Source organism: Echiichthys vipera, assembly GCF_963691815.1.
Source record: "Echiichthys vipera genome assembly, chromosome: 1".
Classification (NCBI taxonomy): domain Eukaryota; kingdom Metazoa; phylum Chordata; class Actinopteri; order Perciformes; family Trachinidae; genus Echiichthys; species Echiichthys vipera.
In genome coordinates, this window is record NC_139826.1 from 38,194,543 (window position 1) to 38,210,849 (window position 16,307).

A 16,307-nucleotide genomic window follows, 5' to 3' on the forward strand; every position below is an offset into this window, starting at 1 on the left:
TACAAAACAGATTTTGTTGTTGTTTTTGCACGCAGTGACAGTTTGGTTTCTTTGTCCTACTTAGGTTCTCAGAAGTCCGGCTCTGCAGCTGCTCCTGGTCTTCCTATTTATGTGGACCTGGCCTACATTCCCAACCACTGCAGTGCCAAGAACGTGGACCAAGAGTTTTTCAAACGCATCCGTTCTGCATACTATGTGGTGAGCGGGAACGACACAGCGAGTGGTGAACCCAGCCGAGGAGTCCTCGATGCACTGCTGGATGGCAAAGCTCAGTGGGGATCGAACCTACAGGTAACACTTCTACCTCTACTGAGTTTAATGCTGAGGATTACTTTTGATGTCTAAGGTATTGTCCCTGCAGGCCCCCATACTTTTTCACTAACCGTAACAAATCCAAGTAAACCAATTGCTCTTTACCACGACAGGGGACTTTAAACATGTGCGTACAAGGTAAACATTCACAGTTTGTATTGCAACTGCTGCAAACCAATTTCCCTCTGGATAATTAAAGTGTAATTCGGACACAAAATACTCCCATGGTCTTTTCTGCACTTACATACATCAAACAAGTTTTTTTTGTGTGTAACAACTATTAAAGGAGAAACCCTGGAGAGTCGCTAACAGTCAGACGTGGCTAACACTGATTAGCCCAAGGCCGTAGGGTGAACAGCATTTTTAATCACTAATGATGCTGAAAATAACAGCAAACCTCTGCAGCAGCATGAGAAGAGTCCCTACACACAAAACAAAGCAGCAACAACATAGTTAGTGAAGCCAGAGTTTATTAAAAGAGTGTTTTAAAGACTTACCTACTGGCCCCTGTACCAGCTCCTCTCATAGTAAAGTCCATTCAAGTGGATTACCAAAGTCACTCCCAAAGGAAGGAGCCCATTGGTGCTTTGTTGTGTGTGTAGGGACTCTTCTCCTGCTGCTGCAGAGGTTTGCTGTTATTTTCAGCAGTATTAGTGGTTAAAAAAGACGTTTTAATGCCTTCACCGTACTGCCCCGAGCTAATCACTGTTAGCCACGTCCGACTGTTACAATAAAAGTCCCCTCTAAATCAGGAAATGTTGTGTTTCCATCAGCAGTAACTTTAAAAAAGTGTCTTTATCGGCTCAGCTCGCTTGGAACCTTTGACGGAGGTAGTACTAAAAAAAGTAGAGGTACTATCCCGGACTTTTGCTAAAGGAAAACCATAAAAGATCGAGTTGAGTCGAGTGATACTGTGCAGTGGAAAAGCACCAAGACTCAAGGTTTAAAAGGACTCTGATTTACTTGCACTGCACAACATGTAGTGTCTGAACTAATGCAGATAATCAGCAGGACGTATCATACTCTCGTGAACCAGAATGTGCATTTTAGTTTCACAAATGTCCAGCGAGGAAAACCAGACGCTGTTTTCCCATTTTGTTACCCATGTCACACGCCTCCTCTGTGAGCCGTGACACTCCCTGATCTCTCGTCATGTCCCTCAGGTGACGCTGATCCCCACTCACGACACGGAGGTGACCCGTGACTGGTACCAGCAGACGCACGAGAGGCAGCAAGAGCTCAACATCATGGTCCTGGCCTCCAGCAGCACCGTCGTCATGCAGGACGAGTCTTTCCCCGCCTGCAAGATCGAGTTTTAAGACCGCCCGTTTCCTCCCTCCCCTCCTCCTGGCCTCCCCGGTGTAGATCTGGTTTTAATTGCTCTTCTCTATAGCCTGATATGCAACTCTGCCTCTGCTTTGGGCGCTTCACCTAAAGCAGGGACAGACCTGGATAACTGTCTATTTTTTTCTAGATTTGTATTCATTTATAAGCTTGTCGTGGCTTTCACCATTTGTATTACAAAGATAGTTTTTGGACAACCACGTCCTCCACTGCATTATTATTATTATTTCTTAGTTCTGCAAAAGAGAGAGTGCAGGTTTTCTTCTGTTCATTAACTCTAGATTAACATTTGTGTTCATTTTTATCCAAACCCTGTGAGACGACGGAGTCAAAATGCCCATTGTATTGTAAAAAAAAAGAAAAGTGTCATATAGGAAACTTATTTGTCTTCAAATTGGCCTAAATCAAAGCACACGTTTGCACACAGCCAGCAACAAAACCATCTTCTTCCACTGAAACCCAAACGTCGAGCCTTTTCACAATAAAAGATGATCAAATCAACACATTTGCTGATAGGAGAATTATCATAACGGGCTAATTGTGATCAGCGTTTACCTTCTTGACCGTCCTCTATTCTCCCTCTGTGTCTTTTATTCTAAAACAACGACAGTCCCAGTGTTGAACTCCGTGCCTCCTGCTGACATAGTGACATAGGAAACGTCTTTTCAGTATATTTGCCGTAGCGTAGAGACGACAGTGTTCAAAACAAATCTGTATTGTAGTGAGTTATGATATTTCTACGGTTATCTCAAAGTGAAAACCAATCGTCGCCGTAAGAATTTCTCGGTGGCTGTCTACGACGTTCCTCTCTTTAATCGTTTCTGCCGTGTTTGACGTCTCTTTTTCAGCGTATTTCCAGTTAACATGTCGTTGCAGAGGATCATGAGGAGGACTGAAGCCTGATCCCTGGATTCTACCCGTTTATATCTCTACATACAGAACGGCGCTCAAAGCTCGTGAGAGGAAAAGTCGACGACAGACCTCGTGGCGGTCGCTGCGTCTCAAAGATCTTTATACAAAAGCTGCGTTAAAGGACGAAGAATGTATTTCCACTACAACAATAGGAACATGTGGTTTTTTGCGAAGGAGAGATTGTGTTTGCCTGATGAACAAAAGGTGGGCGGTTCGATTGACGGTTAGAGGTTAGACTGTCACCCACATGTGCCTTTCTGTCCTGCTGTGCTGGAAGGGAACTCAAATGTGTTTTTGTCGTAGATGTGTAAAAAGACGGTACGCCAGCGTGCGGTACATCCACGGTTCTGCGGCGGAGGCTCCGGCGAGCTGGGCTCCTCCTGTCTTGTTGTCGGTGAGAACGTCAGCGCACAAAAAGGTCTTGGAGTTGTACATAACGAGCGTTAAACGGCACTTTTAAAGCACCAACTCAACCAGATTTCCTCGCAGCTGCTGCTCGAAGAAGCACAAACAGGAACCAGTGTGCAAAACTGAAATTAACAACAACATCACAACATAAAGGAAATTACAATTACAGCATGAGCGTTACAAACCTTTGCTTTGCTTTGTTTTGAGTTTGCAAAATTGTTTTTAAGCCACAATCACCTGAACTGAACGCATCGTTTTTTAAAGTAGTATCGATTACGACTTTCTTTCCTTTCGCTGGTGAAGCAGTGGATGCTCTTAAGTTACACTTTATGAATTAATATCATGCGTAGACGCGCTTTTAATTTGATAGTGATGATTTTTATATTTTGGTAAGTTTTGAGTACTTTTAATAGAGTTTACCAGGAACTAAACTAACTATCCAACAGATCACAGGACCAACACGCCTCACCAGGGTCGCTATTTTATGATCCACGGTAAAAAAAAACAACTAAAAAAACCCAAGGTGTATGATATTTTATCCCCTTGACTCCTCTAGTGATGCACGTACAACAGACGCATGTACACGAAGACGACAGCTCTTTAAAAAACTGCTGCAGGGAGCGAAACCTCAGCGGCTCCGGTCGATTTGAATGTGAAGATGCAGAATTTACCTTTACGTTCTCCGTGGAGGACTTCCATCTCCTGGTTGCCTTGGTTACCGCGCATCATATGGTACATCTGAGTCATCGGTCGCACCGACGGGAACGACGACTCTGTGCAGGGAAGAAAAACTTTAAACCACCCACGGTGCGCCACACGTTGCGATTTCTTTGTGCAGATTAAAACGTTTAAAAAAGAAACATGTTAGTGAGGAGACGACGACGTGGAGCCGAGGTTCCTGCTGGTTTCAAAAGATCGACTTCTTCGTCGATGAAACAGTGTTTTCCTGTTAACACACTCTGTCGACGACAGTGTAACCTGCATTCCTATTTATTACTGCATCACTGTAAAGACTTATAACACAACTACTCACATATGAGCAGACTGCCAGACACTCATGTCAACACATTTCTATCTATAGAGGATTTCCTATTATTCGCACCTTTTCCAGACGAAGCTTAAACACTCTCACATGTAACCGCTGCATTTTCGTATTGTGCAAAAAAAAAAAAACACCAAAAAAACCCTATAAAAATATCTGTGACATCCAAGAACAAACCCTCAAAGACGGTTGGTTTCCAGCGAGCCCTGCTTGTATGTGCATGTGTACCTCTTGAGTTCTCCTGTGTTGTAATAGCTGCAGACAAACTCGACTTAACATAGAAATGCTATTTTAAAAAGATGTATATTTAAGAAGCTACGCTGTGCGGGACTGAGGAGGCACCTGTAACCTGGCCGTGCTGTGCTGCTGTAAAGAAAGCCTCGTGATCGTTCTTTCCCCTCCTTTCTGCTTCATGGTTCTTCTTTCATCTCTTGTTTTAAGTGCAATATTCTCTTTATCTCTCTTTAAATGCTTAAGAAAGGTCAAATAGAAACAGATTTATTGTGAAAAAGGGAAAAAAGTGTGGTGAAGAACAATAAAAACATCATTTACTGAAGAAGAACGTCTCCCTGTTCTTTTTTTCACGGCGCGGTGAGGTCTGTCCCGTCTCTGGGGTTTCAGTCTTGTGAAGGTCATGTTTTATTTTGAAAAGTAACTCTCCTCTCGTTTCAGGTCACTTCCCCTTCCTCGTGTCACCGGTCTGACGTCCTCCCCTGATCCATGATTGTTTCCACCTGTGCCCCCCCCCCCTCGTTTGTATATAGTCCGTGTCTTCCTCCCTTCATGTGTATATAGTCCGTGTCTTCCCCTGTCTCATGTGTATATAGTCCGTGTCTTCCCCTGTCTCGTTGCCAGAGTACTTCGTCCGTCATGTCGAATACGTCCAGCCCTGAGCCACAGCGTATTTTAATTGCATTTTTGTCAGCCTTGGTTTTTTAAGAAGCTAATTTTAGAGTCCTTTTGTTTCCCTCCTGTTCAGAGTGACTTTGTTTTGTAGTTTACGAGCTCAGTGCAGCTCAAGTTTGGTTTTCAGCCTTTTTGCGAGCTGAGGTTTCAGAATAAAAGCCAGCATAACCTGCTCACCTTAGCATCTGAGTCCTCCTTCCTGCCCAGGCCTGACAGTTACATCCCGTAGCTTCATGTTTTCCTTATGGACCAGAGAAACTCCTTCATTCTCCGCCTCCACGCTGTCAGCACGTCATACGCTTCGTTGATCTGATTGGATAAACCATCTGTCTTATCACCAACATCCGGGTCAAATCAACCGGAACCTGCATTTTCACCCATCCCCAAAGATCTCCAAACCAGAGTTCCCACATGGATCTGCTGAGCAAATGAGCATCAATCCATCTGGCGGAGTCAGGTGATGATTTTTAAAATCCTAAATGGGTTCATCTGGTTCATTTTAGTCCGTATAAAGCAGGGCTGCACAATCCTGCTCCTGCAGAGCCACTGTCCTGCATGTTTCAGGTTTCTCTCTGCTCCAACACACCTGAGTCTAATGATGTGCTCGTTATCAAGCAGCTGAAGCTCGTCACAGGTTTGATTATCGTTCAGGAGTTTTAGAGCAGGGAGAAACCTAAACCATGCAGGATGCAGGGTTGGGCAGCCCTGGTATAGAGGCAGGAAGTCAGCTCCTTTATTCTGAGTGACGTGACAAAATAAGCCGAAGCGAGAAGGCAGGAAATAGCGGAGGCTCCAGGATCCGTGGGGACGTAACCTGCTCCCTCACATTTTAAACCCAAAGTGTGTTAAACATCAAACATACGGTGAAGTCTGGAAACACTTTGGGTTTCACACAGTCACATGAAAAGCAGAGCGAGACACCGAAGCTGTAAACTCTGTCATGGACACGGCGCGCTACTAAAATCTACAGACACATTCTGCATGAATGTAGAGTCTGCAGCAGAGGGGCAGGATTGGTGAGCGTGCTCTGGTTGCACGCAGGTAAACCGTGTGTGTGTGTGTGTGTGGAGAGCAAAAGAGGCGAAACACATCGGCCGAAATCACAGAACCCATCGGCTTTCAACCGCCAAGGATTTGGCTTTTGGTCATTGTTTATCTGCGTTCATTTGCAGATGTCGGTTCATAGAGACGCCGACTGTGGTTGCTGATCAGACCGTGAACGGTGAACGCCGCTCAGAAGAGGAAGTCTTGACCCCGATATCTGCCGGCCGCACCGGAGAGCCCAAAATATCAACTGTTGTTCAAAGAGGTTGAATTGTGTGCGCGTTTACCGTTGCGTTTGTGAGGACGTGTTGATCTGCGCTCATTTAGAAAACACTCCTGTGGGTCGGGTTAGAGGACCAAACGATCTACGCGCTGGTCGTTTGGGTTGGAGACGTGACGGACAAACGACCCCTCAGATTGATCTTCTGACCCACTGTGGGGTCTCGAGCCATGGATTGGACACCGTGGATCTCTGCAGACACCAGTGTTCCTTCCTCTCTGCCTCAGAGTGTAAGGACGATGTAATCCAGTGGGACACAGGAACAGTGTGGGCTTTGTTGCGACGGTCCAAAGAGCCGCCGGGTTTAAAGCGTCGGGGCCCCGCGGCGCTGATGGGAGCAGAGACGGCCCTGATTGGTGGAGCTTTACCCTCTCACTGTCTGGTCTCTGTGGCCCTGACGCTGTGCTGGAGGAAGCTGGAGGGCAACCCCTGCTGTGAGGTGCCGCAGTGACATCAGCTCCTGGGTCACATGATCAGGGTGGAGAACAACAGAGGAGGGAAATAACCACGGCAGCGAGTCCAGGAGAGGGCGGGTACCCTTTATAACACAATGACACATGTTTTTAGTCATTTTGCATCTTTTTGTGGTGATTTTGCATCTTTTTTTGTCATTTTGCATCTTTTTGTGGTGGTTTTGCATCTATTTTTAGTCATTTTGCATCTTTTTGTGGTGGTTTTGCATCTTTTTTAGTCATTTTGCATCTTTTTGTGGTGGTTTTGCATCTATTTTTAGTCATTTTGCATCTTTTTGTGGTGGTTTTGCATCTATTTTTAGATATTTTGCATCTTTTTGTGGTGGTTTTGCATCTATTTTTAGTCATTTTGCATCTTTTTGTGGTGGTTTTGCATCTATTTTTAGTCATTTTGCATCTATTTTTCATCATTTTACATCTATTTTTAGTCATTTTGCATCTTTTTGTGGTGGTTTTGCAACTATTTTTAATAATTTTACATCTTTTTGTGGTGGTTTTGCATCTATTTTAGTCAGTCTTTTAGTCCATACCAAACTTTATAAGCCTCTGGACCAATGTTACCAAAAGCTCAAGATGACGTCCTCAACTTCTTGTTTTGTCCACAACTCAAACATGTTCAGTTTACAGTCACAGAGGAGGAAAGAAACCAGAACAAATTCACATTTAAGAAGCTGGAATCAAAGAATTGTGACTTAATTCATTATCTAAATAGTTAGTGATTAATTTTATAGCTGACGACTAATCGATTCATCACAGCTCGATTATTATTGCACCATCCCTCGGCGGCTTCACTGACGATCAGGTCACAGATGAATCTAACATCAAACCTGAACATTTGACCGTTAACGCTCCCAAAAAAGAAGCACTGGAGTTCAACACTTTGGGAGACCATCTCCTGTTCCTCCAGGGCTCCAGGAGAGGAATATTTCACCTCTCTATATTCACCCAACAGCTACAGTTACCGGTTCTCATTGCTCACAGAACGAGCTCCGTCCCTGTTTCTGTCCTCCGCGGCTCGGAGGGTGATCGTCACTCTCACCGCTGACCTTCACGCTGACAGTGCACACACACTGGGATAACGCTGACTGCAGGCGTCTCAACACATTTACCTCGAGCAGATTTACTCCACAGAGCAACACCGACTGACTTCAGAGGTAATTCACCTGCTGAGGTCTGAGTGTGTGCCGTTGCTCTGGGATTGGTTACTGCTGCAGCACACACACTGATAGTGTGTCAGGAGTTTGGTCCTTTGCCGTTTCAACATCACACTTCCTCCGTGCACAAAGCAGCTCCATAAAGACAGTTCTCCCTGCACAGAGAGCCCCTACGCTCTTGTGTCTGAGTGCGATCACACAAAGACTGATACCAGAAGAGTGAGAGGAGGTTCTTGAGGTGCACATTACCGTTTGTTGGTTTTATAGAAATATTCATATTTCTGTTCTGGAAATTGATGGAAATTAGCTCCTAATTCACAAGAAAATGCCTCGTTTGCATATTTAAACAATATTTGTGTTGTCAGAAATCAACTGGGGAAGTTACATAGTGATATTAGTTTAAAGTGTTACCCTATTTACCTGTACTGTAGCAGTTTTTATGAAATAATGTTGTACTTCACCTTTGTTTACTTCATCTAGCGCAGGGGTCTGCAACCTGTACTATCCAAAGAGGCATTTTGCCGCCTCTCCACTAAGTCAAATTTGTCTTGAGGTGCAAAACATATTTGAGCTCACAGCTTATAAAGTCGTATATACAGTAATATGATATACACATTTGTTGCATTTATGAAATTATTGAACAAAAATAAAGAAAACGGTTGACATCTTATTCCTATTATGATTATTACCACATATCAAGCACACAGGTAAGTCATCAATGTTGGCAGTGAAAGCAAATAGATCTCTCCACGCAACACAATTCTCCTCAGATAAGTGTTTTGGGGGGTTAATCCACGGTTAGCATCCTGACAGCAGAGGTCAGAAACTCAAGGTTAGCAGGAAAGGTGCTGAGCGAGAGCCGTAGCATGTGACGCAGATTTTAGTTTCAAAGAACGAGGTCGCCGGTACAAGCGGCCAGGTTTCTCAGGGGGGGGGGGCTGGAGTCTCCCTTAGAGAGAGGGGGAGAAGTTCAGCATCCGTGAGGAACTCGGAGTAGAGCCGCTGCTCCTTTGCGTTGAAAGGAGCCAGTTGAGGTGGTTCAGGATCATCTGGTAAGGATGAACCCTGGGCGCCTCCCTAGGGAGGTGTTCCAGGCACGTCCAGCTGGGAGGAGGCCTCGGGGAAGACCCAGGACCAGGTGGAGAGATTAGATCTCCACACTGGCCTGGGAACGCCTCAGGATCCCCCAGTTAGAGCTGGTTAATGTGGCCCGGGAAAGGGAAGTTTGGGGTCCCCTGCTAAAGCTGCTGCCCCCGAGACCCGACCCCGGATAAGAGGCTGAAGATGAGATGAGATGATATTTTTTTTAAATCACCTCGAACTCAAAGAGAACAGACGCTCCCTTTGAAAGATCGTCCACTGTGCAAAAAACACATCATTTACCTCCATGTTATTTTTTAACAAAGCTGCAGGAGTCACTGAAAAGGGAGGGAAGAGCTGCGGGTTGCAGACCCCTGATCTAGTGGGAAACATCAATATAGTTTTATCTCAACAATATTTAAATGCAAAACAAAACACAGGGATAGTATTTAACATCATAGGGCCTAAATAAATGAAGATACTTTGATGTTTTAGTTATTAAAATTTGTAGCCATAGAAACACCATCAGTGGTGTGTCTCGCTGTATCGTAGCTGCTATTGCCCCGACTCATCATTGATCATGTTTGCCACCATAATTATTATCATTGTCATATTCTGGCACCTTAGCTGTGCTTGTTTCTACTATTCTGCTGTATTAACTGCCATAACATATGAGTCATATTCACATTACTGTAGATATTATTATAGTTACTGTTGGGCTTTGCTTGCTTGCATCTCTGGAAGTGTGTCTGTCTGTCTCTCTCTGTCCATCTGTCCGTCTTTTCTCTCTCTCTCTCCTTCTCTTCCTCTCTCCGGTGCAGACAGATGTGCGTCCTCCACAGAGCTGGGTCTGTCTGACGTTCCTGTCTGTTATAGTGAAGGTTTTCGTTGCCACCGTACTCTACGGGGGAATTGTTGGGTCTCTGTAAATCATGAATAAGTCATAGAGTGTGGTCTTTACCTACTCTGTAAAGTGTCCTGAGATAACTTTTGTTATGATTCGACACTATAAATAAAATTGAATTGAATTGAATTTAAATCTCTTCTTTCTTTACATTTTGTTCTGTAGAGGACAAAAAAAAGCAGACCCACAAATGAACTTTACATTTCAATAGCTGTATTTTTGCAACGTTGTTGGAAGTATGACAGAATATTGCGAATGTTCCTCACGACGATTCTTCTAAAAACAAAAACAACGTTCAGAAAACAACGGACGGGAAACGTTTGTCAGCACGAGTCCGAGGAAAAACACACGTCGTGCATCTGAACCAAAGCTTATTATCGTCCAACAGGTTCACAACGCATTCATCCGGGAGATCTTTATTGGTGCACTCAACAGTCAAGCAGACGATTCATCCTCACACGCGGATTTCACAGCAGCTTTTTAAAGGGTCAGTTCGCCCCAAATTACAAATGGTGTTTTCTCACCTCTGGCTGTGGAGCTTTGGTTTGATCTGTGCAGCTTTAGCGACGTCTGCCTGTGACATTTCTGCCGTGATTCTGACGCAGCAGGGAAGAGAAGTCGGTTTGTGGTGCTCACCGCTCTGAAATAAAGGCCCAAAGACTTCGTCACTCATTACATTTGTTTCTCAGAATCACAAACACTGAAACAAAGACTCTGTACGAGCAAAATGTGATGTGACGTTATGTTTCACACACTCGTCATTTGCTTAATGGTTAAATCATCTGTTTGTGTCTCACTTTGAGCGTCGACACAAACAAAATGTGACTGTTAAATCTCAGTTTTTGGGTTTTTTTTAATATGCAAATTGAAAATGCACCAAAAAAACAAGTGGAAATGCACTCACTGATATTTAACCTGATGTAAAGTCGCTGTTTAAGAATAACGTTCAGCAGTTACAAAGAAAACAGAGCGTTTAAAAATGAAATATATGTTTTGAGCACCACAATAAAAGAACAAATAATACGACTCCATACAAACTTTTTCTCTCTTACCTCAAGTTAGAAAATGTTTTAGGTTTTTATTTATTGATTGTAGTTTGAGTGAACTGACCCTTTAAACAGCACCTGCAGCACACACACACACACACACACGCACGCACGCACGCACGCACGCACGCACACACACACGATGACAGTGTGTGTTTCACCTCTACAGTACTTCGAAATGTAACATGAATCCCACCGATTAAACACAGAATAGCGCATCAGTGACTCATCTACCTGAATTACTTCTCAAGCATGTGCACCCCCCCTCGACACACACACACACACACACACACACACACACCTGCTACATGAATGCCACAACAGAAGCACATTGACTGTAAGATGCTCCTCCTGTTTGTTCAGTGATAAGTGATTGAGCGTTCAGATTGTCCCACATCCTGAGGTGATTCTACAAAAACACATACAACAGCTACAGTATGATACACTTAAACATCTGCTGTGGGTATCAAAAATACCAGACTTTATTTCTTTTTTTTAGCTCTTTAGATGCAATTTCAAAATAAATATTTTTCTCTCTCATCAATTTCCTGTTGATTATATTAAATCTCCCATGAAGCGTAAGGACTCCGGCAGTACGCGGCGCACACACGCAGTTCGACCTGCAGATCAAACACTTGGTATATTTTTACTGGCACTAACGAAGATTCAGCTTCTTATTTTATTTATTTATTTATTTTTAAATCACAGATGCAGGTACTGAGCCTCGGGAGGTCAGCGCAGGACGAACGCCGGCGTGTGACGGAGAGCAGAAGAGCCGCGGATTGTGTTTGTGTCGTTGTTTCCTGTGTTCAGTCCAGAAGTCACCGTTTCCTGCCGTCACACACAAAGGAAACCTGCTCTGTCCCGATTCAACGGCGCGAGCTCTGACACCTGTCACCGGATTGTGGCGGATGATGTGAAGATGTGAACAAACATCGCTACCGCAGCTGTCCGAGGGTAAAGGCCGAACGCAAGAAAGACGCAAAAGGACAGATTTTACAGTTTAAGGATCCAATAATCGATTTCTTTAAGGTCACAGTTGATCAACTGAACGACTAACATGTGGCGACACTTTCTCTTTGAGCTCATTGATTTAGTTTTACAGCACGCCGCTGTACGATTAAGACTCAGCGCCTTCATCCACCCATGATAAACCCACCGAACACCAGCTGACCGGCCCACGATGTTTGCTCGATGATGGCTAACGCTCGACTAAGGTCGTCACGTCCCCAGCATTTTAAACTTCGATACGATACTGCTGTTATACAAACACGCTGATACCTCTTCCCCTACCACGGCAAGATGAAAAAAAATATTGATTGACAAGCTGCACACGGTGCTGGTACAGAAAAAAAGGGTACTTTACGACAGTAACAGTTTCTCCGAGGTGCACCTGAAGGCACCGTGAAGTCGCGCCAGAGCTTTAGCGTTCATGGTTTGTTTGTTACTCACGGGGAAGGCAACAAGTTCCCAACACCGGTGGCTTCAGTGGGAGGATTTAACAGCTCTGTTGTTTCTCCGTCTTCTCAGTGTCTCAAAAAGTTTGGTTGAAGGCCACTGCCAAGCTAATGTTAGCTGCATGCTAACACCGGTTAGCTACCCTGTGTTGTCGCTTTTTATAGCCAATTACTTTTCATACTATCTTATGCATTATTATCGGAGATTGTATCTTTTGACAGCCTAACAATAATTTTCAATGTCAATCTGTAGATTGTTGCTTGATTTATAAATTTGCCGTTGTCTATAAAATGTGGATCAGCATTTCGTCCACAACTCAAAGATATTGAGTTTATGTCACAGAGGAGGAAAGAAACCAGAAAATATTCACATTTAAGAAGCTGGAATCACAGAAACTTGACTTTGTTTCCTTAAAAAAATGACCTAAAGTGATTAATCGCTTATGAAAATAATTGGTTAATCTAATAGTTTACAACTATTGTTGCAGCTCAACGGTGACACCTTCACTAAAACAGTTTTATGAGGTGATAGCGATGGGAGCTGTGGGCGATTCTGCCGCCCTCTAGTGGCCAAACATCGATGAACGCAGCTTTAAGGAGAGGGCTCGTGCAGCAGCGTATAAGCAATGGTAACAGAGAGCTTGACGGAAAAGCGTCACCTTACAACAAGTATCCTTCTACATGTTCACAGAGGAGGCTCAGCGGCGCCACTGGTGTGTCCACAGTGTGCTTTTTGTTTTTTAAAGGCAATGAACAGCGCGTCGTATGATTCTCCGACAAAGAGCCCAGTGGGAGGATCAGCTGCCCGTTCATAATTATTCAACACACAGTCATGAAGCTAGAGCAGAAGGGAGGCTGTAACACGCTGCAGTGCCTCATGATTGACAACAAGGATGGAGTTACACGTGTAACAGCGGTCGTTTCTGACAGATGAGTTGTGCCGAAGTGTCCGCGCTCTACGGCTCTGATGTGTGAGTGGATCCGACCTCTACAGGCGATTCATGATGGGGGAGGCTTTCAGGACTGTCCATCCACAACTCCATCGACTCCTGAGTGTCGAAGAACTCGTCAGGTCCCTCGGGAGACTGTGGCGTCTGGGAGCTGGAGCCGGCCTCGCTGCTGCTCTCTCGGAGCTCCAGCAGCACGGGCAGAGAGCCGGGGACGCAGTAGCCCTCCATCCGAGCCAGAGAGAGCTCCGCCAACGCCGAGCAGGGCGGTCTCATGCCAGGATCTGAAATTGCAACGCTGGAGGCTTCCACGGCTGCATAAGCATCCTCCGGCCCCTCCTGTGGGCGTTCAAGATCATCAGGCTGGTGAGCGGTAACAGAGCAGAGCTCGTCGTCATCCTCTGGTGAGTTATTTGGAGTCAGAGGGACTTCAGCGAGGTTTACAACGGAAGAGCAGGTCGGGTCGAGGTCTTGCGACCCGGCGGCGGGTGCTGGCTGAGTGGAAATGTTTTGAGAGGAGTGGGTCTCCTCGCTGCTCTGAGGGGTGAGGGAGATCTTATCGCTGAAGCTGAAGCGAGGGGAAGTGTCGGCCGTGGTGGGAGAAGACGGTCCAGCGCTGGAGACCGTGCTAGATGGACCGCTGCTGTCTGCAGGAACACAAAATCAACCCACAGCACCAGAGTTAGAGGGGATAAGACTTAAGACAGGAGTGAATGGTTAAGATTAACTTAGCTAAACGAAGGAAGAAGAAAATCAGCACAAAGAAAGGGAAAGAAAATGTGCAGTAGGACTTAAAGACAGATTTACATTTATAAATGTACTTGCACTTACCATATTCTACTTACCACCACCTCATTTCTGTGTTTTATTATATATTGTTATTTATAGACTGATGGCTGTTTGGTATCATTTTACTATAGCGGACAAAAGCTGCACATTATAAATATTTACCTCACTCCGAAATAAAGTCACTGAAGTAGTATTTTATTATAGTAATAAGCAACGCAAGGGGCAATGCTGGGGAATACGGGACTAACAGGAAAAATATCACAAACAGGAACATTAGGGGGTTGCAACTTAGGGCGCACTCACACTGTCCTTCTGCACCGGGCAAAAACAGGTTTCTCGGGTCAAGCCTAGTGCGTTTGACCAGTGTGAGTGCAACCGCTCCGCGCCTAGCTGCGGCCAGCGGGCCGTCCACAGCCCATTTGGGAGAGGTGGGCTTTTGTAAAGCACGTTTGCACGTGTACGAGCACGACGACTACGGCGGCTCTCGTCATTTTATGTGCGCCTGTTCGGACATAGAAAAAAGAAGGAGGGACCATGCGCGGACATTTAACAACAACAACAATGGCGGTGAAAGGTTCACGTTGGTGTGATGCGGAGGTGGAGTGTTTACTGCAGATTTGGTCGATGAAAAGATTCAAAAACAGTCGACAAGACGCACAAAAACTCTGAGGTCTATGGAAAGATTTGTAAACAAAGCGACGCATCGCCATGACGTGTTGGACAGTGTGACGTGATGGACAGGCAAGAAGCATTTGCGCGAGGCCCAGGTAGTGTGAGTACAAACGGGCCTAGAGGGGGGGACAAGAACCCTAAAGCCCGGGGCACGGGACGGAAGGACAGTGTGAGACAGTGTGAGTGTGTCCAAACGATAAAAGACAACCATTTTTTTCTCGGCCGTTCTGCCTCGACTCCTAAATCTCTGTGTCCTCAGGAAAGCAGGTGCAGCGACTCCAAACTTTGTAAATTGTAAATTTGCTTTGGCAACATGTCAAATGTCTTCAAATGACTTAAAGTAAATGAATTAGGTTTCATCTGATGACGGACAGAACTAACAGAGACAAAACAGCGATGCTGTAATGGACGACTTGTACTCCATAAATAATCCACAGATGTCTGAAACTGAGACAGGGCAACCTAGAAATGTCAAATCTGGGCGGGAACAAGGAGATGCGGTGATACTCACACCAAGGAGGTCTGTCAGAACGAGATCTGAGAGAGATGGAGGAAGTGAGGACTCTCTGAGGGATGTACGAGTCCACCGACGGCTGGTTGTGTGTGTCAAACATGGCCGACAGAGCTGCGGGAACAAAGCAAAGATGAAAGGTCAGTGAGGCGATAATGACGTCTTTACAGTGAGTGACAACATGAATCCGTGCTGGTTTCTGACCTCTGGTGGTCCTCGTGTGTGGATCCCCTGCGCTCTGGCACACGCCGGTGAGGAACTCGCTGACCTGCTTTAGCGACAGCGAGTTGTGCAGCGTTTCCAGAGGATAAATGGAGGGCACCATGGAGCAGCCTTCGAAGCCTGCGGCAGAGGAGAGAAACGGCGCCCGCAGGCACATCAGCCGTCAGTTAGACGAAGTCAGAAGAGGAGCAGGCAGAATCACTTCAGCTGACACTACGACAACACCTCGCCAACTCAACGCCACCCATACACTACACCTCAACGCGGCGGCGCTCTGGAATCCTGCTCCTGTTTCTGAGACGGACCCTAACCCGCTGCAGACTCCTGCCAGCCTCTACGGTTCATGTCCACGCAGGCAAGTTGCAAAAATCCATGCTGGACACCAAGACAACATGACACCATATCAAACGGTAACAAGTCTACACGTCTCAAAAAGTCTCGCTGCATTTGCAAAAAGCAAGCAGGTCTTCAAAAAAACAAAACAAACGTCTGCCGTTTGTGGTCAGTCCCAGCACATAGAAGCTGCACGCTGTGGTCAAACGGTGTCCGGACCGCAGCTCAGGTCCGACACACACACACACACACACACACGTTACCACCAAGGCGGTTCATCCACTGTTAGTTCACAACCAAGCCGCATTTCACCGGAGCCGTTCACAATCACAAAGCGCCAAACCGCAGCTCGCCTCCGATGTCTAAAAAAAAAAAAACCTCAGGAGGAGGATGTTTTTACTGCGCTCATCTGCACCGGGTGTGAGTACGCCAAATGTACAGCAAACAAGCAGGAATCACATGCTGGTTAAG

General features: G+C 45.5%; 2 protein-coding genes across 10 annotated transcripts in view; one reads left to right on the top strand and one right to left on the bottom strand.

Annotated features, from left to right (window-relative positions):
- map1aa (microtubule-associated protein 1Aa) overlaps positions 1-1,705 on the top strand; it is a gene marked incomplete at its 5' end in the record, with an annotated part of 53,521 nt that extends 51,816 nt beyond the window's left edge. The window contains 2 exons of the mRNA XM_083940103.1: positions 65-291; positions 1,476-1,705. Of these exons, the coding sequence (XP_083796229.1) occupies positions 65-291; positions 1,476-1,631 (383 nt within the window). The 3' untranslated portion in view covers positions 1,632-1,705. The remainder of the gene's footprint in view (positions 1-64; positions 292-1,475) is intronic.
- A 1,365-nt stretch (positions 1,706-3,070) lies between these two features.
- The window catches only part of ppip5k1a (diphosphoinositol pentakisphosphate kinase 1a), a 57,680-nt gene continuing 44,443 nt past the window's right edge, over positions 3,071-16,307 (bottom strand). For 6 of the 9 annotated variants that reach the window (XM_083916205.1, XM_083916207.1, XM_083916209.1 and 3 more), the window contains 3 exons: positions 15,486-15,623; positions 15,282-15,395; positions 10,069-13,956 (listed from right to left, as the gene is read on the bottom strand). In XM_083916205.1, the coding sequence (XP_083772331.1) occupies positions 13,319-13,956; positions 15,282-15,395; positions 15,486-15,623 (890 nt within the window). In that variant the 3' untranslated portion in view covers positions 10,069-13,318. Of the gene's footprint in view, positions 3,750-9,831; positions 9,879-10,068; positions 13,957-15,281; positions 15,396-15,485; positions 15,624-16,307 lie in introns of those variants that run through there. The other 3 variants (XR_014593263.1, XR_014593264.1, XR_014593265.1) reach the window with 3 other exon arrangements.